Source organism: Ascaphus truei, chromosome 10 (genome assembly GCF_040206685.1).
Source record: "Ascaphus truei isolate aAscTru1 chromosome 10, aAscTru1.hap1, whole genome shotgun sequence".
NCBI lineage: Eukaryota > Metazoa > Chordata > Amphibia > Anura > Ascaphidae > Ascaphus > Ascaphus truei.
Genome location: NC_134492.1, coordinates 22821538 through 22847730, shown reverse-complemented (window position 1 = coordinate 22847730; position 26193 = coordinate 22821538). Strand labels below are relative to the sequence as shown.

The 26193-nt window shown below is 44.9% G+C and overlaps 2 protein-coding genes across 2 annotated transcripts in view; one reads left to right on the top strand and one right to left on the bottom strand.

Moving 5' to 3' along the window:
* The window catches only part of LOC142503647 (von Willebrand factor C domain-containing protein 2-like), a 29755-nt gene extending 16485 nt beyond the window's left edge, over positions 1–13270 (bottom strand). Inside the window, exon 1 of the mRNA XM_075616216.1 lies at positions 12271–13270. Within this exon, the coding sequence (XP_075472331.1) occupies positions 12271–12627 (357 nt within the window). The 5' untranslated portion in view covers positions 12628–13270. The remainder of the gene's footprint in view (positions 1–12270) is intronic.
* Positions 13271–21024: 7754 nt separating this feature from the next.
* CCDC24 (coiled-coil domain containing 24) overlaps positions 21025–26193 on the top strand; it is a 52599-nt gene continuing 47430 nt past the window's right edge. Inside the window, exons 1-2 of the mRNA XM_075616217.1 lie at positions 21025–21072; positions 23190–23395. Of these exons, the coding sequence (XP_075472332.1) occupies positions 21045–21072; positions 23190–23395 (234 nt within the window). The 5' untranslated portion in view covers positions 21025–21044. The remainder of the gene's footprint in view (positions 21073–23189; positions 23396–26193) is intronic.

The window sequence follows — 26193 nt, the reverse complement described above, 5'->3', positions numbered from 1 at the left end:
TATATACAGTTATGTGAAAAAAAAGTACACCCTCTTTGAATTCCATGGTTTTACATATCAGGACATAATAACAATCATCTGTTCCTTAGCAGGTCTTAAAATTAGGTAAATACAACCTCAGATGAACAACAACACGACATATTACACCGTGTCATGATTTATTTAACAAAAATAAAGCCAAAATAGAGAAGCCATGTGTGAAAAACTAAATATACCTTATGATTCAATAGCTTGTACAACCACCTTTAGCAGCAATAACTTGAAGTATCGTTTTCTGTATGACTTTATCAGTCTCTCACATCGTTGTGGAGAAATTTTGGCCCACTCTTCTTTACAACGTTGCTTCAGTTCATTGAGGTTTGTGGACATTTGTTTATGCACAGCTCTCTTAAGGTCCAGCCACAGCATTTCAATCGGTTTGAGGTCTGGACTTTGACTGGGCCATTGCAACACCTTGATTCTTTTCTTTTTCAGACATTCTGTTGTAGATTTGCTGGTGTGCTTGGGATCATTGTCCTGTTGCATGACCCAATTTCGGCCGAGCTTTAGCTGTCAGACAGATGGCCTTACATTTGACTCTAGAATACTTTGGTATACAGAGGAGTTCATGGTCGACTCAATGACTGCAAGGTTCCCAGGTCCTGTGGCTGCAAAAACAAGCCCAAATCATCACCCTTCCACCACCATGCTTGACAGTTGGTATGAGGTGTTTGTGCTGATATGCTGTGTTTGGTTTTCGCGAAACGTGGCGCTGTGCATTATGGCCAAACATCTCCACGTTGGTCTCGTCTGTCCAAAGGACATTGTTCCAGAAGTCTTGTAGTTTGTTCAGATGCAATTTTGCAAACCTAAGCCGTGCTGCCATGTTCTTTTTAGAGAGAAGAGGCTTTCTCCTGGCAACCCTTCCAAATAAACCATACTTGTTCAGTCTTTTTCTAATTGTACTGTAATGAACTTTAACATTTAACATGCTAACTGAGGCCTGTAGAGTCTGAGATGTAACTCTTGGGTATTTTGCAATTTCTCTGAGCATTGCATGGTCTGACCTTGGGGTGAATTTGCTGGGATGTCCACTCCTGAGAAGATTGGCAATTGTCTTGAATGTTTTCCACTTTTGAATAATCTTTCTCACTGTAGAATGATGAACATTAAATTGTTTGGAAATGGCCTTTTAACCCTTCCGAGATTGATGAACAGCAACAATTGCTTCTCTAAGATCATTGCTGATGTCTTTCCTTCCTGGCATTGTGTTACCACACACCTTAATGCTCCAGACCAGCAAAATGCTAAAACTTCGGCATTTATAGAGGTGGTCACACTTGCTGATGATCAATTAATCAAGGGCATTTGATTAACAGCACCTGTCTGCTACTTAGCACCTTCATTCCTATGGAAGCAGTAAGGGTGTACTGTACTTAGTTTTTCACGCATGGCTTCTCCATTTTGGCTTTATTTTTGTTAAATAAATCATGACACGGACACGGTGTAATATGTCGTATGTTGTTGTTCATCTGAGGTTGTATTTACCTAATTTTTAGACCTGCTAAGGAAACGATGATTGTTATTATGTCCTGATATGTAAAACCATGGAATTCAAAGAGGGTGTACTTTCTTTTTCACATGACTGTATATATATATTCTATGAAAATACTCGCAGTGCCCAGTAGAACCTGCATTCCTGCAAGTATTTTGAACAACAACTTCATTATACTGTATGTACTGTGAATGTCATTTTTTTAAGCATATCTTTCAAAAGGCAGCATGAACTCATCCAGCAGTGTGTTCTGCATTGTGTTGTGTTGTAAAGAGGGCAGCCTTGTTCCTACTACTGTAGTTGTGCACGGGGAATACCTGGAACACATATCAATGTAACACAGCGGTTTACGCTTAGCGCCAAAATTACAAGATTATGTATTGCCCACAAATAGGGAAAATTGCTAGCAGACTGGTTACTAATGAGATTCAGACCTGTGCTCTGCACACATCCTGGGAGTGAGACAGGATTTATTACACTGTTGTACTGAACTGTAAACCTCAAAGCGTAGTTTAAAATCAGAGGCAGAAAATATCCGGGGGGAGCATCAGAAAGTGTTTCACCGAAAGCTGGATATGATTCTAGTTTATGAAGAATTTCCACTTACAAGGCAAAGCCAGGGAATAAACTCCCAGTACAGTGTTCTGTGCCAAAACTCTCCTCTATACAGACATGAATTCATGGAAGCAAGACGTCCGGCAGAACAATCACTTGTGTAACACAGACACCTGCAGCAAATACATACACATTGAGAGCTTTAATGCTAAACCCCAACAGCAAAGGGCTAACACTAGCAGGAACACAATAAAGACATCTACGGTGACAATATTAATAACTATGCAATATGAACATGCGTGCAATAGGACAGTGATACCTGTAGCTATATATACACAGTACAGTTACAAAAGGGATACCTACAACAAAGCAATTATACTGTACTAGCATCAAGGAAATAACTGCCTAAGGTCTTATACTGCTACAGCAAAGTAATACCCACAGCTGTATAATAAAGAATTAGAGTAATTAATGCCTACAGCACAATCAATAGTCAGTCACAAACAAGCCAACAATAGAACAGATACATGCCAGGGTAATGATACCCAATGCAAAACACTAGGGTCCCAATTAAAACTTAACACAATCCTTACCCAAAGTAATAGACCACTACAGCAAGAAAATGCTACCCAGTGAAACACAAAGATATCTGTAGTATTTAACTATTAATGCACACCATTAAAGTACTTACAGTAATAAATATAATACATTAATATAGGGTTAGCAGTGCATGCTGTGCTGTATGAAATACATCTTCTAAACACAATGAATCCATGACCCGGGGAGCTTACACTCTAATTTTATTTTGGAGGCACAAAGAGAAAGTTATTTGCTCACGTTCCTACAGACTGCCACTTCTGAGCTCAGCTCCTTAACTACAGTACATACTGTAGCTACTGAGCCCCAAGCCAAAATAATCCATTTATGCCACAGGCTCAAAGAGAAAATATTTAAAGACTCAAGATCTGCCATCTACTGTGTGAAACTGAGCTGCTGGCCGGGAATCTGACTCCCAGGAACCCGGCAGCTAATTTTAGGAGCGTCCACATTTCTATGTTATGTTCAGCCCATTATCTGCAGCTGTAATTATTACTTGTGTCCATCAAGTTCAATATGCAGTGTTGGAGAGACCTGCAGAGCAGTGTAAAAATGCTTTGTGTGCATGGGGTCAGTGGGAGAGGGTATGGATTGGGGTACCAGTACTTGCAAACAAACTTCAACTTTTATTCAAAGAAAAGGGGTCTGCAAGGGGGTAAATGGCTAAGCGGTATATTTGGAGACAGGACACACATTAGGTGCAAAAGAAAGGCACGTTTCTTTGCACTCACCACAAGCTCATTGAAAACAAAATATTCATCAGACAAAATCCAGGCTTGTAACAGGGTCCTCCTTAGGCTAAGGCCCCGGTAACTCCGCTGCAACGCGCGTCCGCGAGATTGGCGGCGCGTGCAGCCGATTCCCCGGTCTGCAGCTCACTGCAGGAAGAGAGACCGGGGGGGGTGTGGTGGGGGAGTGACGGGGGCGCGGCCATGACGTCACCCGGCATATTCGCCCTCATTGGCTGAACCGCCGGGGGGCGTGCCTTATCGCTCGTCGCGAGTCTCGCCCCAGCACTGCGGCCCCCCCACGCAGCGGGCCCGGCGCCATTGAGGGGAGGGCTCTCGTCCGTGCAGCGTCCGCCTCAGCGGGCGCTGCAGTAGGCAGCGGGGGCAAGGCCTTAGACAGGTCTGTCAGAACACAGGCTCAAACACCGTCTCTTGCAGGGCAGAGTAGGGGTAGCAAGCGGTCACAGCTAAGGCCTCGTCCAGGGGGTCGCTGAGCGGGCGGGCGCGCTCACGCTGGCCAGCGTGAGCAAGCGCCTGCGCCCGCTCAGAGCAGCCAAATTTGAATTTGCTGCTCGCAAGTGCGTCACGAGCGGTTCACCCAATGAGGGCGAACCAGCTCCGTAATGTCGTGGCCGCGCCCCCAGGCGAGCACGCGCCTAGCCGGCCACGAATCACCCGGCTGAGCAGGGCGTAGCACACGAGCGCCAGTGCGCCCGTTCCCTGCCTGGCCGCAGCCTAAGGCTGTGCTTATAGTGCCAGCGACGTCACGCTGCGGTTGGTGGAGAAATCAAATTGACTTGACTACCAGCGATCAAGCCGTCGCGCTGTAGCGTCGCTTCTACTATAAGCAAACGAGCTAGCGGCAATACATTTGTTTTGCCGCGACGCCGCGTTGCTGTCGCCAGCACTATAAGCGCAGCCTGACTTTCCCTCCTCCTGGAAGCAATACTATTTATAAAATGTTTTACCAGGAAGTAATACATTGAGAGTTACCGCTCGTTTTCAAGTATGTCCTGGGCACAGAGTTATGATGACAAATAATAAATACATGGTTACAAATACATAGTTACATTAAGTGAGCAGGGTTATTTATACATTACATACAAGACATAGCATGCACAGTACAATACTGCAGTTTAAATCCCTCTTCCATTGGGCTCCCGTTTCCAATTAACTAGATCTGCAGTCTCTGCAGTTCTGAGCTTCAGATAGGTTGACTGGCGTGTGCACACGTGGGATGTTAACCCTTTCATATTTGTTACTTGCGTAGGGTTGGTACAACCTGTCACATGGTCTCTTTTAAAAATTGACGTGGAGGACACACCGAGAAGTCGCTCGCTGAGAAGATACTGTACCAACCGTGTCAAATGATGCAAAAATAAACAAATACATTGGTGTTGCAGCTTAGACGAGAGGTAACTCTCAATGCATTACTTCCTGGTAAAGTCAAGCAAAAAGAGGGATCAGGACAGGGCAAATTGGGATGCCCCAAGGAAAAAAGGGGACTGGGGAAAATGAAACAAAATAGAATGGGTGCTACAGGCAAAAACCTAGGACAAGGAAAAAGCGAAGTAAATTGGATGCGTTTGATTATCACAGTCATGAAATGATTCTTTTGCAGTAACCTTTTTGCATTGCTTGTTGGTGTGCTACCCCCTCCCCCCCCCCCCCCCCCCCTCTGCTTACTTCCTGGTAAAACATTTTCTAAATAAATAAATTAATTAATTTTGTCGCCATTAGGGCCAGCAACGTATTGCAAAGGGGGTTAAGAATATTTAGGGTTGGTTATTTATGTATTTTGATCAACATATTTTCAAGGCCTTGCACTTTTAAAACTGGTGTCAGCTCTAGGTCCCCCTAGCTAAAATCATTGTCCTCTTTGGCGACCAAACACCAATTTTGTATGTGTGCACCATTTATTTATTTATATGTTGTCTTGTGGTGTGCCTGGAATTTTTTTTATTGACTCATGTAGGAGCTAATAGATCTATGTTGTGAGGTAATACTCTAGTTTACATTGTCCAGCTGTGCTAGGCAGGAAGTCTCTCTGCAAAACAAATGCCAATAAAACCATCCCCATAAAAGTCAGGTATTTGCAGAGCTGGAGAGTGCCGTTTTTTCTGTAAGTAGTCCTGATCCCACCATATTCCTGCCAACCTAAGGACCAATGACAAGCACAGTGTTGTTGAGCACCTATTGACTACAGGCATACCTCGCTTTAAGGACACTCACTTTAAGTACACTCGCGAGTAAGTACATATCGCCCAATAGGCAAACGGCAGCTCGCGCATGCGCCTGTCAGCACGTCCTGAGCAGCAATACCGGCTCCCTACCTGTACCAAAGCCGTGCGCAAGCGGGGAGACTATAGAGCCTGTTACAAAGGTGTTATTTACATCAGTTATGCACGTATATGACGATTGCCGTACTGTACATGCATCGATAAGTGGGAAAAAGTAGTGCTTCACTTTAAGTACATTTTCGCTTTACATACATGCTCCGGTCCCATTGCGTATGTTAATGCAGGGTATGCCTGTATTGTAGTAAAAAAGTCCTTACCATATATTCTTAAATCTTTGGGGGTTATTTACTAAATTATATAAACACTTATCCTATTGATCTTGCTCTGTAAAATTTGCAACTCCATGTACTTCCTTGCACGCTCTAACACTCCAACACCCACTACATTATTTATATATATATATATATATATATACATATATATGTATATGTATATGTATATATATATATATATATATATATATATATATATATACACATATATATACATACACACAAAAAACAAGGGCAGTTGGCACACTGTAAACTGATGATCCACTGATATATATATATATATATGTATATATATATACAGTATATATATGTATATATATATATACAGTGGTTGACAAATCACTCAAAAATCTACTCGCCGAACCAAAAAATCTACTCGCCACCTAGTCCCGCCCCCAATCCTGCCCTGCTTGGGCGGCCATGAGGAGGTCGCCACGGGGTCAAATCCAGTCGCCACGGGCCTGTAGTTGACTGGATTTGTCGAACACTGTATATATGTATATATATATATATATATATATATATATAATCAAAAAGAGTGCTACTAAGTGTGACCAATGTATACAAACAAAACATGTGGCCAAAACTTGTAGACTCCGGGTCAAACATGGAGCGGGGGCAACCCTGCCCTGCGCTGAAGAGCTTGCAATCTAAGTGGTGCATCGAGAAAATAGGAAGAGGTGCCCACTGCTACATCCAAATAATTATTATTATTGAAGTATTTAAACTTTATACTTATTAATTTATATGTTTTATCAATTGGATGTAGCAGTGGGCACCCCTGACTTCTCCTGTCTCTGCCTATTTTCTGGATGCACCACTTAGATTGCAAGCTCTTCAGCGCAGGACAGGGTTGCCCCCGCTCCAGGTTTGACCCGGAGTCTACAAGTTTTGGCCACATGTCTCCCGGCTACGGTTTTACCTGTGAAATCTCCGTGCGGGGCCGCGGCTCTTACCGGCATCATCCGGCGGCATCTCCCCTGCAGCGTCCCGTCAAATGGCGTCACGTTGCCATGACATGTGATGTCACGGCACCATGAGGTGTCCTGTTGTCATGGCAACTTGACACCGCGACGTAACGTCACGGCAACGCGGTGCAGTTTGACGTCGCTGAGCCATGTTGACGGGACCTTGCAGGAGGAGATGCAGGGAGATGTCGCTGCCGGAGAAGAGAAGTAAATACATAAATAAAACAAATTAATGAAAAAAATGAAATGAAACTTGTGTGAAAGCCAGAACGCTGATGAATGAAATCATTATTTTTCCAATATGCGAAATCCTGTGAGTGCGTGGGTTCACACACACACACACACACACACACACACACACACACACACACACACACACACACACACACACACACACACACACACACACACACACACACACACACACACACACACACACACACACTCCACTTAAAACGGTGTATACTACCCATTGCTTTAGCTGCCAAGAGATTGATTATAATAGAAAGTAATAGCAGGCACACCAGGACTTATGCAAAAAGTTTATTACCAAGGCGAACGTTTCGGCCCTCTGGGACCTTCCTCAGGTTAGCCCTTAGAGTACCAAAACGTTGACCGTAGTAATAAACTTTTTGCATTATTGCATAAGTCCTGGTGGGCCTGCTATTAAATCCTAAAAATATATATATATATATATTTCTATCTCACACCCAGTGTGTCTTCCTTAATAATGCTTTCCATATGAGATAGCCCATATTTCAAATCAAACCTGCCATCTAACTGGGCAGTGCGGTAATGTCCTGGTTTCATATTCCCGTTTCTGTTTTGTAAACAGCTTAGGAATATTTTATTAATATGTGAGGTTCGGGTGGTCAGGTTCATGATCACACTGTTGGTTTGGATCCAGTTGGGATGTATGTATTTCACTAAAGTTAATATGTCCATGATTCCTGCTCATCAGAGAAGAGCTATGTCCATGTCCCTTTCTATCTGCTGGAGAGGTCATCATTCCAGGATCTCCCAACATTCCTTACTTGTAATGGTATAATAGTGGGATTATTTAGTTCTATGTGCATTGACATGACGATTCCTGGTTCTGAGTGGAGAGTTACACGCTTCCTTAATTTTGAGCACTTTATTGTCAACTCGTTGGGGATTATTTACTAAACGGCGACAGTGCTCATGACTCCCATTGACTTTACATGCAAGAGTGCTCCGATTAAACGGCAATATTAAAGTCAATGGGAGTTTCCATGCGATAGTGTCCGAATCTGCACTATTGCAGTTTCATGAATAACCTGCATTGAGTGGGGATTGCATGGAAAGGTACTACAAGCTCAAACCGTCTGGGGAAAAAATTCCATAATCAGTGGCGGATTTCCTATTAATCCCGGACCTAGGGCTGCAAAATTTGGGGGCGGCACAAAAGTTCGCCCCATATGGATTTGCTGCGTTCTCTGCACTACTATATCTCCTTTGGAACCCTAGCATCAAATAATGCCGCGGACGTCCCAATGTGACATCACACGGCGTCTCATTGCCATGCAACGTGACCTTGTGACATCAAATAATGCATTGATGACGTCCTCTGCGTTATTTGACGCTGAGTTTCCAAAGGAGATAGAGGGCAGCAGCAAGGAGGCCCCCGACACAGCGGAGTGCCTAAGGACGGCGGATTTTCAAATCCGCAGCTGGTCATAATATAAAGGCTATGGCCTCTAATGGGCCAAAGGAACATATAAGGCCATTAAAAACACAACAGACGAGTGTAACTAGCTTTCTTAAAACGATTCACTCTGAAAGTATCTGATTTACTTATTTGTATGTGGTAAATCTGCTTTCTATTTCTCAGGGAACACTGGATTCAAGCCCTATAGCTATTTACGTTTATTCCTTTGGGTAATTATGTCTTCACAATTACTTGGCAAACAAAGAACAAAACTTGAAGGACTGCCAGCTTTATCACCAAAAATGTTCTCAAGTATTTACATATTTTTATACATTTGATTCCTTTTTTTTTTTTAAGGTCTGTCAGCTCAATTTAAAATATTAAACATGTTACTACTGTCCTTAGTTCACATTTGTCCTAGTCAGAACTGCCCCTTTCAAGCTTCCACCCCACACATCTGGTTACAATATATCTTTGGGTGCATAAAATAGTATCCTGGAACAGGATTGTGTTTCTTTCTCTGTCTTCAGGCTGCCAGCACTCCTTAGCCTAGCAGTTGCAACAATGTTGCGACCCCTTGTGGGTTTCTTGGCTTCATTCAGTTGCCTTGGCAACCCCCCTGCCTTTTACCAGGATGGGCTGCTCCCCCTCCCCTTGCCAGGTGGTATTGTCCCAGTAGATTTCCCATCAGCCCAGACCAGCATGCTTTCTCTTAGTACCAGCAGCCATCCTGAGCAGTCATCTCTCCTATCCTGGTAAAGTTACTGAATTTCACCTATCCCTATAACTTGCATTTAGCCCACTTCCCTCATGGCTCACCTTCCCCTCCATTGCTCTCATGTCCCAGTGTTCCCTCAGTACTTCCCCCCCCCTATTTATTTCTATGTTGTTGCCCCAAATAAACACTTCAGCAAGTAAGGCTGAGTCCCCGCTGGCACTGACCGCACTCATGCTTGAGTGGTGACATCACCAACTCTCCAAGCATGAGCGCGGGTGTCCTGCGAATTTTGTGCGCTCGGGGGAGGGGGGGGGAGTCGGTGCATGGGGGCCCTATTGAGCGAGCTTCAAACACTCTTTTTTTTACTTCCTAAGCGCCAAGCTTGGGAGAGCATACGTGCCTGCGCATGAGCGCGCGCCGCGTGAGCGGGGACGTGAGAACTCACATTGCACAAAGTAAACTCGGCAAGCGCCGCCCGCTCAGCTCTAGCGGAGACGCAACCTTAGACGGTTCCCTTGCTTGATATATGGGATTGAGTTAACCTGCCTGTCCCAACGCATCTCTCAGGGTGTGCTTGGTCCAGAACACATAGAAAGGGCTGGACCAGTGTCTTTTAAGTAGAAGAGCATAAAATGTTCCACCAGTGATGGCGAGGCTCTCCATGAAACAAAAAGAGCTTGTTTAAGGTATTTCTTTGACCACTCCCTGAAAATTAACATGTTGCAATCTTAAAGCTGCAGTTCAGTCTTTTTTTTTTTTTTTTATTTATTTTTTTACTTCAATAGTTTCATGTGGGCAATCTCTAATTACCTAAAGAACTGTATAGCTGCAGGTCAATTCGTTCTCCATGTATTGATAGGTCGAAATTTGGTGACATAATTAGTGAAGGGATCTGTTTATATTCTACTTCAGTCCGTCAGTGGAAGCTCATGAATATTCATGAGCACTCCTGCACTGACATGTGCTAGAGGGAGGGCAGGGCTGACAAAGGGGTGTGCCAGGGCTTGTGACAGGACATGAAGGGGCAGTGCCTTAGCAAATGGCTGTTAAAATAGAATACAAGAAAATTGGTCTTTCAAAGTTGTTTTTTTAAAAACAGAAAATGCTAAAAGTATTTTTTCTTACTACAGAACTGATTTATTAAAAAAAACACACATGCAGGATATTGACTGAACTGCAGCTTTAAGTAATAGCAGGCATAAGTTCCAATACAAAGACCTCACAAAACAATATTGAGGCAACCCCCAAAACAGCTGGCTCCAAATACTTTATAAGCAGTGTCCAAAAAAGTGGTGGTACTGTGGCATCAAGGAAACAAAGCTGCAGTCCCAGCAATATCCTGCATGTGTGTTTTTTTTTTAATAAATCAGTGCTGTACTATGAGAAAATACTTGTAGCATTTAACAAGCTTATTTCAATGGACCACTGGTAGTTTCTGTCTTGTGTACTAATGTCACTTGTGATGGGAGAGAGAGCATGCTTGGGCGACAGTACCTTGTGTCTTTATGTTGCTCTTTCTCCTTGAGGTTGGAGGGCACATTTCAGTGGATGACATGTTCACCCAGTCTTAGGCTGCGTCTCCGCTAGCGCCGAGCGGGCGGCGCTTGCCGAGTTTACTTTGTGGAATGTGAATTCTCATGTCCCCGCTCACGTGGAGCACGCACACTCTCCCAAGCTTGTCAGTTGGGAAGTAAAAAAAAAAGTGTGTTTGAAGCTCGCTCAATAGACCACCCATGCACCCCCCCCCCCCCCGCACACGCTCGCAAAATTCGCAGGACACTCGCGCTCATGCTTGAAGAGTTGGTGACGTCACCACGCAAGCATGAGCGCGGTCAGCGCCAGCGGGGCCGCAGCCTTAGTGTACTATGCTACTACCCATGCAGGGAGCAGGGAAGGCTCAATAGGTCATGTATCCTTTTTTTCAGTATTACAATGTCATCATGCAATGAGAGGGATGAAGTCAATGGTGCATGTCTGTCCTGTCTGTCCTGTCCCTGTGCTACTTTGTCATTCTATTATTTGGGACAAAGCCAAAGGACCCTTTATCTACAGTATTTCAGTCTTCTGTGTTACTATGTGACATGGGGTCATTTATTAACCCAATCAGTGCCAAACGGGGTTTTCAATGGATTACGTTGCAATGCCTTGCTAGCCCGATCAGCACCGAACAGGTTAAAATACATCCGGAAATCTTATTGTGCAAGAACAGCAACTACAAATCAGCTCTGTTATGTCAAAGAATAATGCAAACTGGATTCAACCGACTGCTGTAAATAATTATATAACTATAATGAATGTGAAGAAGATTTATTTCACCCATCCTTCCGAAAATCCACTGAATAATTCCTTACGTGTGTGTGAATGTGAATATATATATATATACACACACACACACACACACACACACACACACACACACACACACTCTACATAGCTGCAAGACAATGTGCCATCCCTTACCATACCAGTATTTACTTAATTTGTATATACATTATTAAAAAATAACTCAACCTACAGTATTTGCTAACGACTGAGCAGCAACACATTGAAGTGGTTAACACAACTGCCTTAACCGGTTCGGTGACTGGGGGATGTCCCCTCGGGCAGCAAAGGGGTTCTACTACTTTTGCCGATTTAAGGGTGCCAGTTTAAGGGTGCCAGTAGTTGCATTAGTCCCAGAAAAATCTGATGAAAAGACCTCTGTAGTCTCAAATGATTATGGACAAGAAAACCTTGTATGATTGATATGTTGGTCTATTAAAAGGTATCGCAACCTATGAAGTATCTTACTTCTTTTGCTGCAAAGCAAAAACAATGCAAATCTTTCCGTCACTGGTGGGAAGAACAGATAGAGAATGTATATTAAATCTGGAATTTATAAAGCTACTACGTATAATGGGAATATAAGAGACGGAGAGAGGAGTTCTACCTGGAACTGTTCTCCCAGCTCATACACTTCTCCTCTGTACTCGCAGCCAATCTTCTCACACCGGGGGCAGCAGTCGGAGGGGTAGTGGCTGACGTGCATGCAGGCGGGTGGCAGGGCTGTGCACTCTGTCCGGGCACAGGCAGGGCCCTCTGTGGTACACTCGCACTGGGTGCAGTGATCAGAGTCCAGGAAGTACCACTCCCCAACATAATAGATGCTGCCATTGGCTTCGCAGGTGTTCACCTGGGCAGCTAGAGAAAGGCTGAACTCACCTATTATAAGCAGACAGAGCAAGGAGACAGGAAGCCACATCTCCAGCCTTGGGCATCCTATGCTTAAGTGGCTAATAAAAGCCATAGGTGGGGAAGCAAATGCAAAGACCGACCAGTAACACACTGACAGATCTAATCCAATCTACACAGCGCTGAGATCCTGGTCGCTGTCGCTTTCCTTGGCGTTGAGGAAAAGCAGGGATCCTCTTCTTTACAAACTTCAGAGTCGTCTGTTCTCCTGTAAAATCGTTAACTTTCTTTTCTCTCAGTTTTTCAATAATAATAATAAAATATCTCTACCCTTTCTCTAAGTAACCTTGTTTTTTCCTCAAATTATTTACCCTCTAAGGGTCAAGTTTTCAAAGCTTCTCACTGCAACATCACTGCCTCAAAGACAGACACAATGATAAGAATCCCCTAAAAAAATAAGGGAGCCTTCTTTTTCTGTTTTGTCTCCTCTTATTTATTCCAAAAATATAGTTGGCTCTGTGCTTCTTTTTGTCCTTTCCTGGCAGAGAGATTTGTTGGCTGATCACAAGTTTATTTTCTGCTCCCTCAGGCTGAAGTGTCTGACTGGCCCTCTGTCTGCCTCACTTTATAATATCACTCAGCTCTAGTACAGTGGGAGGGGAGAGGGGGGCTGACAGAATGCTGCAGTAGGGCTCTGGCTGGATGCAAGAGCTCCCATTACAACCTCATTCTTTTCACTGCTCTCTCCCTCTGGGTTGGGTTTTTAACATGTGATCTGATATCCCCCATACTCCCCTCCTACTATTCAGGATAGGGATCAGTGCCTCCTCCCTTCTCTACAAACAGAAATACAGGGGCAGGCAGCAGGCACAACCTGCTTTGGGAGGGCAGCTGAGGTACCCAAATATGTTAAGTTTGTGGGTTCTGGAACAACAAAACCCTTTCAGTGCCAGAGGGACCAGCAATGCATTACCGCTGGCACTGAACGAGTTAACCTAGAGAGTGAGAGTCTCTATTGAAGTTTTGGGCATCCATACTCCAAACCCTCTCTGCAACTATTCAGCAGGTACTGCACCTGGCTGCCATGTTCTGCACCTAAAATAACTAGAGGTGCCTATTGCAAGGGTGGCCAATGCCAGTCCTCAAGGGCCACCAACAGGTCAGGTTTTAAGGATATCCCTGCTTCAGCACAGGTGGCTTAACCGCCACCGATTGATCCACCTGTTCTGAATCTGGGACTGACTGAGCCACCTGTGCTGAAGCAGGGATATCCTTAAAACCTGACCTGTTGGTGGCCCTTGAGGACTGGAGTTAGCCATTCCTGGCCTATCGTTAGTGGCGGTTTTCCCATTAGGCCTAAGGCGGCAAAATTTTGGGGCGGCAAAAATGTCCGCCCCCACATACGTTTGTTGCGCTCTCGGGACTTACATGTGGCGGCCGCCTCCTTGCTGCCGCCCTCCCACTTCCAAATAGCAGCGGGACACCACCGACGTGACACACGTCAAGTGACATCATGACGCAGAGTTACCGTAGCAACGCGATGCCGTGCGATTCGGAAGGAGGAGGGCCATGGGGCGGCAGATCTTGAAGTCCGCTGCTGCCTATCGTACCTATTTCTGCCACTGGCTGGGCAGCCTCAGCTAGTTAAAGCAGTGGGGAGGGGGATCTGATCACGGTGAGCTGGTTAGCGGAAAATGGAACACCATTTCTAGTGTGTGTGTGTGTGTGTGTGTGTGTGTGTATACATAAAAAATCCAAAGACACAGATTTTGTTGGCGATATGATATGCAGTGCTGTCTTAACGCATGGGCACGCTGGGCAGTTGCCCGGGGCCCCCACGAGCATAGTTGCCCGGGGCCCCCACGAGCATAGGGGCCCCACGCTAATCTATGCACAGAACAGAATGTAACACTAATTTTCCGATCACCCGCCTCAACATTCAAATCTCCCGCTAACTCGGTAGAAGAAGAAAAATGACGACTTGTAGCGGAGAGTTGGCGGGGCCCAGTGCACTGCTTTGCCCGGGGGCCTATGATGCTGTTAAGACGGCCCTGCTGATATGTACAGTAGTAAATATCACGTGTTGCAGTACCGTGGTATTATGTCACTTGTACAAAATGTTGAAGGGTCTGAGATCGCTAATGCTGAAAGTGCGTGTGACTGCCTCCCAAACAGTAACGCAGGCCCGGGGCGGTGGGGTTTGGAAGGCAGACATACATATACAGACATGCCATACAAAAATGTATTTAAACTAAAAGCAGCTCAAATTGCTATGAAACCATTGGACGCGCAGTGAGTGACGGGTCAGAAATGTGCTGTTTGCAAAGCAATGCAACCAGGGTCCATCTGGCACTCAGGGGGTAATCTTCTGGCTTTAAAACTGGGGCAATAACCATATAAAAATAGCACCAGATTTATCTAAGGCAATTATTATCCTATTAAATATTTTTTTTTCTTTGATTCATCTGTTCCTGTGCAGCTAACTAATATATAAAAAAATCTTCCCATAATAATAATAATAATAATAATAACAACAGTGTTTCCATTACAATAAATAAATAAATACATATTCTCACCTTACAGATCCTGGGTGTGTTTCAATGTTCATGTAGAGCAGGGATGGCCAACTCCAGTCCTCAAGAGCCACCAATAGGTCAGGTTTTAAGGGTATCCCTGCTTCAGCACAGAGGGCTTAATCAGTCCCATCTTCAGCAGCGGTGGCTCAATTAGCTGATTGAGCCACCTGTGCTGAAGCAGATATTTCCTAAAAACCTGACCTGTTGGTGGCTGGCGTTGGCCAGCCCACATGTAGTAGCAGGAGAGGGGAGAAAAGGGTGTTGAGGCGATAATTAAAATAACTATGGAAATACCCTATTGTCTCAGTTGTTCTTAATGTAAATGTGCTCTTTTTGTCACACACATGTTATTGTCCGATCTCCCACTGCGCTGTGGTATATGTTGGCGCCATCCAACAGACAATATGTTCTTTGTTGCAAAAATAAGTTGAAAGAGGTTAAAGTGTGATGCTGCAGAGGGGTAAGCGGTAACGGGACTTCTTTTTATTTACAAAAACTCACACCACTTTTAGTTTACACATGTAACTGTTCCACCTTGGAAGACTCTTCTTTTCCGCCTACCAACACGGTGCAAATCTTTCTAACACAAAGTCCAAAGAGCTTTGCTCCGACGTGGAAGAATTTCTTGAAATTGGACCTGTACCAATACTATTTTTTTTGAAGCCACGTTAACCACGGTTAATAACCCTTTAAAAAATAAAAATGATTCCACTGTAGCAGGGCAGATGCCACGGCTTGGATTTGTCTGCACATTCCGGCGACTCGGTGCCTCCACCTCACTTCTGATGCAGCAGCTACAGACATAATATAATTATTCAGGATTTCCAAAGCCAAGGGAAGAAGCTCCGATAGTATTTGGCAGCTTTGTGCAGACTCAATTTACTGCAAAACTGGGGTAAAATCTTTGAGAAAACCTCCCACCATATTATTAAAAGAAAAGGTTTCGCACTGAGACGAGCGGTGCTTTACTGTGACACATTTGGTGCAATTATTTTCCACTGGTTTTGCCTTTGGTTTGCAGCTGGGATACATTGGTAAAAACCCCTTTATCGGATTTGTTTTGCTTAAAAGAGAATTCGGCCATTTGTAAGATACCCGCCAATAAAACGGCTGATCTGCAAAGCTCTGTTAGGTTGGGGCTTATAAAATGTTATTCAAATCAGTAATGGACATTATATTCTGTGAGGTTAAGGCAGCGGTGCGCAAACTGGGGGGCGCAAGATTTGTCTGGGGGGGGCGCGGGCCGTTGCAGAGGCCCGCGCTCTTCCCCCAGGCATTTAAATTAATGCCGGGGGATCGCGCGACGTCTCTGCAACAAGCCTGGAATCAGATGCATCTCCATGGCAACGCGGTGTGACGTGACGTGGCCGCGTCAAATGACGCCGCGGGTCACATGACATTACCCCGGCGCGTCATTTGACGCATCTAGAAGGTTGGAGAAGGGGCGCAAGACCGGGGAGGCCTGGCAGGGGGGCGCAGCTTAAAAAGTTTGCGCTCCCCTGGGTTAAGGCATGTATTATACTAAGCGCAGGCGTGTATACGATGTTGCGCGTGTACGTGGCGCGTACGTTTCGTGCCTATAGGCCAAACGGTGACGTGCGTGGCTAGGAGGCGTGGCCATGACGTCACAACGGTAGGCCGCCCTGTGATTGGCTCACAGTGTTACGTGGCACGGCAGCAGCTCGAAAATACAAATTTCTTTGTATTTCCACCAAGCTGCCGCGCCAACGCTGTCTGCCGTGCGCGCGCGTCGGCAGTGAATACACTGTCGTAGGAAGACAGGTATTTTTCATTGCCGTGCGCGCATACGCTTAGTATAATACAAGCCTAAAGCGAATCCACAAAACGAAATATATACAGAAACAACGGCTGCTACTTATCTCATTGGCATAGTTTTAACACCATGCTAAATTAGCACTACCTTGTGTTATCTTAACATGGAAGGGAGAGAAAGAGACAGACATATATTTTAGTATAGTCCCAAGTACTAGCTCTATATATATGCCCGGAAACCTTCCTTCAAATAACATGTGGCGAGACACTGATGCACAAAGGAGCAATCCTCGGATATATGCTAATGGTATATGCAAAGTATATTTAACTTATGCTAATAGGCATATGTATTTATTTCTCTGCCCACCTTGTTAAAGGGAACACTTCTTTTGTACATCATTAGCACGAAGGTCCGTTATAGTAACGCAGGGGCTCGTTACGGCTGTACACAGCGCTGAACACTGCGTTAGTGAGCTCTGAAGATACCCGATACCACTTAAGGAGGCGTTAATGTTTCGTTAAGTCAATAACTGAGCTTTGTGCAATCGGGCTGAAGAAGGATCTTTCTGACAAATCTCAGAATCAGTTTTTGGGGAGCAGCAGTAAGCACATTTTCTGGCCCAGGATGTTGTATGTAGTATGCTGAATTTTTGCTCTATAGATGGGACAGTTTTCAAGTTAGATTATCAAATTCATCCTCTGAGCAGACGTAGAAATTTTTTCGCTGAGCACATGGATCAGTAACTATCATTTCTTAGTCCTGTCTTTTCCACATCAAATGGAGCCTGCAAAGCATTGCAAAAAAGAGAGAAAAAAGAACAATGTTCTATAAATCGGTGCTTCCAATATATAATGAAAAGTTCCATTGAAACAATGTGGATCTTGCTTGAAGAAAGGATACTCATAATATCAAAAGTGTTTGGTACATATTAGCAAGAAATGCTCAAAGTATGGGAGGATAAAGGAATGTCCTGGTTGATAATGCAGGTAGTGACTTTGAATTGCAGCCCTTAACTGGGTCGCTTCCAAATAGGATACCCTCCCTAGAGCTACAATTGCCCAGCACAATAAATGATACTGAATCTCCAGCACTGTAAAACAAACTGTATTCACAGCTGTATGAATAATTGAGTTATAGTACTCACAGTGAGTGGTCATCCTTCCTCATAGGCGTGCTTCACGTAATGAACAGACTGCAGGGGATCCAATGTGAAGAGGAAAAAACGGAGCACAGCAGCAAGCAGGAACAGGTAACAAGGAGGGCTACAATACTGGAACTTGGTTCAAAAGCAATTTAATGAAAAAGACAGCATGGCATACAGGAGGTAGACCACCCAGTCACTATGCCGAGAACTCCAATTAAGTTCAATAGTGAGAACAATATTGGATCATTACTACTGGCGCTTACTTAAAGGGCACGTTTCTAACTGAAAACAAATACGTTGACAGGGCACTTATTAATACACTTTTAGCTATACACATGTAACTCTCCCTGCCCGGGTCCTATGGAGATTACATCGGTGTGCAATATTTGGCTTCTCAGCATAGTTTACCTCAATTCAGGGTGCTGGATTCAGGCGGCTTGGCTGTATTATGCGTATTGGACCGGGCCCCCCTTCGGAGTAACGTCCGATATATCTTATCTACTTTGAGCCCTTACTAGGATCCTGGCTGGTTCTGTTCAGGTAAAGCCTATACCCCATTCTTGATATGGGAATTGCCAATCGCTTACAGGCTGAAGAGACGACATATGTGCATGCGTTTTTCCGTTGGCCATCTCATTGGGGTCCTTGCTAAAAGTGCACTGTCCCTATCTGTAACATAATAAACTGGGAGCCTGATTTCTCCAATGACTTTGGGAACCTAATCCCTATCCTTCCCGAGGCTCCTCTACTCTTGTCCTCCAGGAACCTCCCTTCCAGAACCTTCCCTCTCTCCTGTATACTTCCCCGTGACAACACATGGTGGGGCCTAACATATACTGTTCAACTATTAACCCCTTGCAGCAAACTGGTAACCCCGTTGAGGAGGGGTTACACACACACACAAACAAACCTATTTACAGGACTCAGTGAGGAACCCAGTCAGAACCTGTTTCTAGAATATAGAATATTGGATGGAGCTATATATACCCTTCTATCTCACCTATGGTGACATATATACCACCACTTCCTTGTCTCAGAGAACAAAAGTTTCTCTAGTTCAAAGAAGTGGGGGATATGTCTTCTTCTTGGGGTGTGTCTATACTTTCAATATTATCAATTGTTTCATCACAGTCAAAAATATTTTTTATATTTAAATGTCTCAGATTCCTTTTTGAAAAAACATTGCAATAAATATCATCCATAGTGAGTTGAATGAAGTGAATATATAGTAATAATGATAATGAATGATAATAAAAGTGATAAACAAATATCAGTGATTATATACAGGCATACCCCGGTTTAAGGACACTCACTTTAAGTACACTCGCGAGTAAGTACATATCGCCCAATAGGCAAACGGCAGCTCACGCATGCGCCTGTCATCACGTCCTGAACAGCAATACCGGCTCCCTACCTGTACTGAAGCTGTGTGCAAGCGGGGAGACTATAGAGCCTGTTACAAATGCATTATTTACATCAGTTATGCACGTATATGACGATTGCAGTACAGTACATGCATCGATAAGTGGAAAAAAAGGCAGTGCTTCACTTTAAGTACATTTTCACTTTATATACATGCTCCGGTCCCATTGCGTACGCTAATGCGGGGTATGCCTGTATTCAGTGATAATATATTCAGATATTAGTGATAAGATACCAAATGGTAAAGTGATAAGGGGTGCAGCTAACAGAGAAAATACAGAGGTGCCTCGTGGACTACAACCACTCCTGTGTCCTGCTGAACCGTCACTGAGAGTAGCCGTGAGACTGAAGTACCTGCTGTGTGCCTGCCCATACCATTGCCGATATTGTCAGCTTAGGCCTCGGACATGGTACAAAATACAGCGCTGAGCCGCACTGACGCTCATGCTCTCCTGCCCTCCTGCCCAAGCAGGAGCTTTTTTGTGTCCTGGCATGAGCGTCAGTGAGCGCGCTTGTGAGGCGAGTGGGAGGCGGGGCTAGCATGCCAGGTCACGGCGCCGACGTCCCGTAGTGCCATTGGCTTTTGCCGGTCACGTGACCGGCCCTCCACTTCCCTCCGCGAAAAATTAAATAAACTGTCGGCTGCAATTCCACACGCCTGCGGAAGCGTCATCTAAAGCCGCCCTCAGTAGGGATGATGGGAGTAAGTGTTCCGCCTCAGCGCTGTCTTTTTGACCATGGACCCAGCCTTAAGGAGACCAGGCTTTGATCGCCATTGGTTGAGAGGGTTTGTGACGTCATCCGCCACCCAAACCCGGAAATGGGCACTGTGGGGAAACGCCGGTCCGTTCACCACCCAGCACGGAACATTCCAGCACTGCAGGACCCAGAGTGGTCAAATTGCCTGTTTTTCCCTTATAGCATGCGAGCGGAATGAGCTCTGTGCTCTATTCTTTGTTGTACTAAATTGTGTTGCACTATATTTTCTCCTTTCTCTCTTCTGTACTACATTGAGAGTTCCTGCCACATCAATCCAACCAGATTCCTCGCTTGATCATCACTATACTACGTCCGTGGGGAGTTTTTGCGCTTTGTGTGTTTTTGTGACGTCCTTTGAGGTATTTTGAAACTCCTTACGCCATCTGCATCTCCTCTTGGTGATATTCATTTGTATTTTTTTCACTGGTTTTTATTTAACTGATTTGGGTTTGCGCTCAAACTTCCTGTATCACCAACATTAGATTGTAAGCTCCATGGGGCAGGGACTCATTCTGTTTGGAAAAGTAAATCCCTATGCTCTATATAAGAAATAAATCTATTTTTTTTAAATTATATGTGTAGTTCAACAGCCTGGTAAAAATGAGCTTGTGCATCAAACACTTGCAGTTGCAAAAACAGGCATGTATCTATTCAGTAAATTCCAGGTGAAAGCAATGTTTATTCTGTGATGTCTGCACCAATAAAACTATGATACATGGACCCTAAATCCAGGAGTTAATCACCGTGCCACTGCATTGTGACGCTTTAAGACACAGGGCTCTATGGGCGTTGCCGCTTTAAAGGGCGGGTCATGCTGTCGGATTGGAGGAGGGGAGGGATTTCCTTAGCAACGGAGAATGTTTGCCTTGGATCACGGAAGAGGAGGTAGGGATTCCTGTTATAGACCCCAATAGGCAGTGACTGGGGTCCGGCCGCCACTTATCAGCCCCCACTTATCTACCCCCAGGGAGATACCTGCCCTGAGGCATAGCGATGTGCACCCTACTACTTACCCTGAGATATAGTGATCTACCCCTGCTACCTACCCTGAGACAGTGATCTACCCCTGCTACCTACCCTGAGACAGTGATCTACCCCTGCTACCTACCCCGAGACAGTGATCTATCCCTGCTACCTACCCGGAGACATAGTGATGTACCCCTGCTACCTACCCTGAGATATAGTGATCCAACCCTACTGCCACCCCTGAGACATAGTGATCTACCCCTACTGCCTACCCTGAGACAGTGATCCACCCTTACACCCACCCCTGAGACATGGTGATCTACCCCTACTGCCTACCCTGAGACAGTGATCTACCCCTGATACCTACCCTGAGACAGTGATCTACCCCTGCTACCTACCCTGAATCAGTGATCTACCCCTGCTACCTACCCTGAGATAGTGATCTACCCCTGCTACCTACCCTGAGACAGTGATCTACCCATGCTACCTACCCCGAGTCAGTGATCTATCCCTGCTACCTACCCGGAGACATAGTGATCTATCCCTGCTACTTACCCAGAGACAGTGATGTACCCCTGCTACCTACCCTGAGATATAGTGATCCAACCCTACTGCCACCCGTGAGACATAGTGATCTACCCCTACTGCCTACCCTGAGACATAGTGATCTACCCCTACTGCCTACCCTGAGACAGTGATCCACCCATACTGCCTACCCTGAGATATAGTGATGTACCCCTGCTACCTACCCTGAGATAGTGATCCACCCTACTGCCTACCCTGAGATAGTGATCTACTGCCTACCCTGAGATATAGTGAGCCCCCCTCCCCCTCTTACTACCAACTATTAGACCTGGCTGTTTATCACCTTTACTTCCAGGCATAGTGATTTTCCTCCTTTCACTCGCCGCACCTATTGTGGGTCCCACTCACCCCACCTATCCAGGATAGTTGAGGTGAGTGAAAGGGTGGGACAGGGAACAATATCTGCACATGATCTGACTCCTACCATCCTTGCCCCATTAAGGGGTCCTACTTCCTGCTGGCTCTGTCACCTTCCCATAGGTGGCTTTTCTTCCAGGGCAGCCTTAATGGAAGGTCTATGGTCTGCCATTTGTCTAGTGAATAAGTTGTTTTATAGGCCACAGATCCCCAACCTTTTTGTACCCAAGAGCACACTTCAGACTTCAGGAGAGAGTGGTGGGCAGCAACCAATGAACGTGCGCACACAAAATACCTTGGGGGAGACCTCCAGTGACAGCACAGGAGAGAGGCACACAGCAGCTGTTGGCAGCACTGCGGCAGCGGGCACCCACAAAAGGCTTGTTGGGCGCCATGGTGCCCGTGGACACCGTGTTGGGGACCACTGTTATAGGCTACCACTCTGGCTTTTTACACTCCTCTCTCTCTCTCTCTCTTATGCTCCAGACTGGAGTGTTCCTGCTTGCTAAAAATATTGGGGTGTTGAGATATAAAAGTCTCCTGGCAAAACTAAAACAGGAAACCCGCACCAGATCTATCATCTAAAAAGGTCCCATAGGAAGCGATGGAAAGTTTTGCTTTGTTACATTTGGTCCTGTTTTTTTTCCCCTCCAGTTTTGCAGTTGGGAGACTTGGATACTTATCTCACATTGATCTCTAATACTGTGAAGACAAGTGAATATAAAAGACAAGGGTGGACCTGTACATGCCACTTAGTTGTAACAAGTTAGGGAGCTATATTGCAGTCGAAACAACAATTGCAGCGAGAAGTCACAATTTGGTGAACAGGCAGCCCCTATGTTGATTAACAAGACACTAACCTTTAGCAGCTGTTGTTGTAAGACCTGGTGGAGGGGATCTGAAGTACCATGCTTCTCTCTTTCATTGTAATGTTCCCATATTGCATTATTTGCTGGCTCTATATAAGGCCTTGTGCTACCAAACTGGCCAATAACTCATAACTTTGAGAAGATTATCTGGCCCCTCTGGCAGTGAAGGGGTTATTAATAATACTAACATATAGATGTCATTGGAGATTGCTTGATCACTGTCAGGTTCTTCTGAGTGGAGCGGATGTGCAAGCTGCTCCGCTATGCTGGTGCCCAGCGATGACCGAGACAGTGGTTATGGAGACGCTGTTGAGTCAACTCCTTCACTTTGGAGACTGGTGGAGAAGCAAGTGCTGGTGAGCGAGAGAGCCGAGATCAAGAGGATCCTGGGAGAGGCAGCCATTGACCTCAGCTTGGAGCTACATGCGGAGGTTAGTATGTCTGTATGCTTTTTGTACCACGTGAGGGTGTGAGCCTTTCGTGCCCATTTTTAAAAGGTTTATTCCTTATATATTAATCAAAAAGAGTAGCACTTCAAAATAGTGATCAAGTGGTAAGTATGTATGCGTCAAGGTCTGACACCGGTCTGCTGTGTTGGACCGATACGTTGGATGAATAAATACTCACCACTTGGCCATTATTTTGGAGTGCTACTCTTTCTGCTTTATTTCTATTGGATTTCACCATTGAGTCTCAGCACTCGCAAGTATCTTTTGCATTTTTGCTTGCACGTATACCTTTATATATTTTGGATTAAACTTTATATATGACATAAGAACAGTGAAATACTCCTCTTAAAATTATATGCAAGCATAGATTTGCAAAGCCGTGGTACTGTGCTCCATAACCTCTAGCAACGGTAGTATCATACTTTGGTCACTGGATGGTAACTCGAGATGTGCGGAGTAGTTGTGTTGCCTTTTGTAAAATGTTTGTGCAAATTCATGCTGTACCTGCCAACTATCTCCAGGTTTCACTGTGTGATAACGATCCAGTCCTGACTTTGGATTCCCATTGGCTCCCGTGACATTTCGTGTAATGCCGTAAGAGCGGAACAATGTCAGGACTGGATCATTATCACACTGTGACCCTGGGGTTCGTTTGTGGGTGTGCACATTTAGGGTGAGATATTTTGGGGGACTGAAGGCTATTGCAAAGTGGAGAAAGTTTGCTTATCATGTTGTTTCTTGTTTAACATACTGTAAGAAAACTTTTGCAGCTTTTTCAAACGTTGTTAAAGACGTTGCAAAAAGCAGCCAAACGTTCTGAAAATCCCGTTTCCTTTGCACATTTTGCTATTTGAGACTTTTTCGCCGTTTATTATTGTCTAAAATTCGCCTATTTTGCGAAATGTGCGCCGTTATCAACCGCCACTCCGCATCTTCGGTTATACCAGTAGCAAAAGGAGTCTCTTTACGTGATTATAAGATGCAATAGCACAGTGTCTGTCTCAGAGCAGCTTGCTCATCGGTTGGTGCTGCAGCCTTTCCTTCCTGTCTCTCCGGATCAGACTGAAGCTTAGTGTGACAATGAGGCTCTGTGTGGCTGAGCCTTTAGGGTCAGCGGGTCATAATAAACTGCCAAAAATGGGAATAATAATAATAATAGCATGTTCTTGTATAGCACTGATAGTTTTACGTAGCGCTTTACAGAGACATTTTGCAGGCACAGGTCCCTGCCCCGTGGAGCTTACAATCTATGTTTTTGGTGCCTGAGGCACAGGGAGATAAAGTGACTTGCCCAAGGTCACAAGGAGCCAACACTGGGAATTGAACCAGGCTCCCCCTGCAGCAATCTCAGTGTCAGTCAGTGTCCTTACTCCTTCTCCCAGGTGCAAATATATCCACTCAAATGTCCCTCCAAATAAATTAGGGCGACATGCCTGTGCTGCAAAAGGAGCACCCCTGAAGTACCTTGCTGGGAGATATGCTAATGGCTATGCAAAGTATATTTAAATGAGGCAACTATATAGAGTTGATCAACCTAAGGCACCAAACTAATGACTGGAATGGTGTCAGACTCAACAGGACTAGAACCCGCAGGCACTGCTTTTCTAGGGGACACACACGATTAAGGGGCCTATGCAGAGAGCAGCGCTATTTGAAAATTCGCCATTTTTTGGAGAAAATCGCGCAGAAAACAGCAGAAAATGGCGAGTTGCGAAAAACGCGCCAATTTTTATTTTCTATTTCTAAAACTCGCCTCGCGGCTGGCGAGAACCTCCATCTCGCCAGTTTTAAAAATATCCTAATGCAGAGAGGCGCGAACGGCATCTAGCGGCTGTTCGCACCAATAAAATGGCGCGATTGTCTCCTTTTTGCCTCGCCAGAAAAAATTGGCAAGAAGCTGCCGCTCGCGGCCATAGCAAAGGGAAAAAAAAGGCGCGAATTTTTTTTTACACATTTCTGAAGCGCGCATCTCGCCAATTTAAACTCGCCACACGCATTCATGTTAAACATAGCAGAATTCGCACATTTCTGCATATGGAGAATAAAACTCTCCAAAAAAGCTACTTTTTAATAAACTCTCCAATTTTAAAATTCGCTGCTCTCTGCATAGGCCCCTAAATCGGACATTCTGAGTTTGGATTGTATTCAGTGACGGATTTGAATGAATCCGCAGATTATTATTTTTTTGGGGGGGGGGGATTGGTCTAAACAATCTGTGGAATTCCAGGGAACAGAATCCTTTAACCCATTTCCATCAGGAGGGGCCAACAACACAGTGCAGGCCTCTCTGGCAAGCCAACGAGACTTCACTTTGTAAAGGGGAATAGATTTGACCTTTTGGTATAATAAATCTTCCAATTCTGTATTCCTGAGATTTCCTCTCATTATTTTCTTCTCCCTCTCATTTTCTCTTTGTGTCTCCAACACGGACCCGTGTACCAAACGTGATGATTACTAAGAAACAGCCAGAGTCTGCGGCTTATGCTCTAACTCCAGGTTTCACAGTGGGAAAATGATCCAGTCCTGGGTTTGGATTCCCATTTGCTCCAGTGTCTCTAACATTCGAATAATGGAGTAAGAGCTGAAGAGTCTCTGGACTGGATCATTATCACACTGCGAACCTGCAGTGTGTTGGCGGGTACGCACGTTTATGGCAAATTGTTTTTGTGGACGTAAGGCATTTGCAAAGTGGAGAAAGTTTGCTGATCATTTTTTTCTTGTTTAGAATAAGAACACACTTGTAGCTTTTTCAAATGTTGGCTCCCGGAATCTGTTAGCTG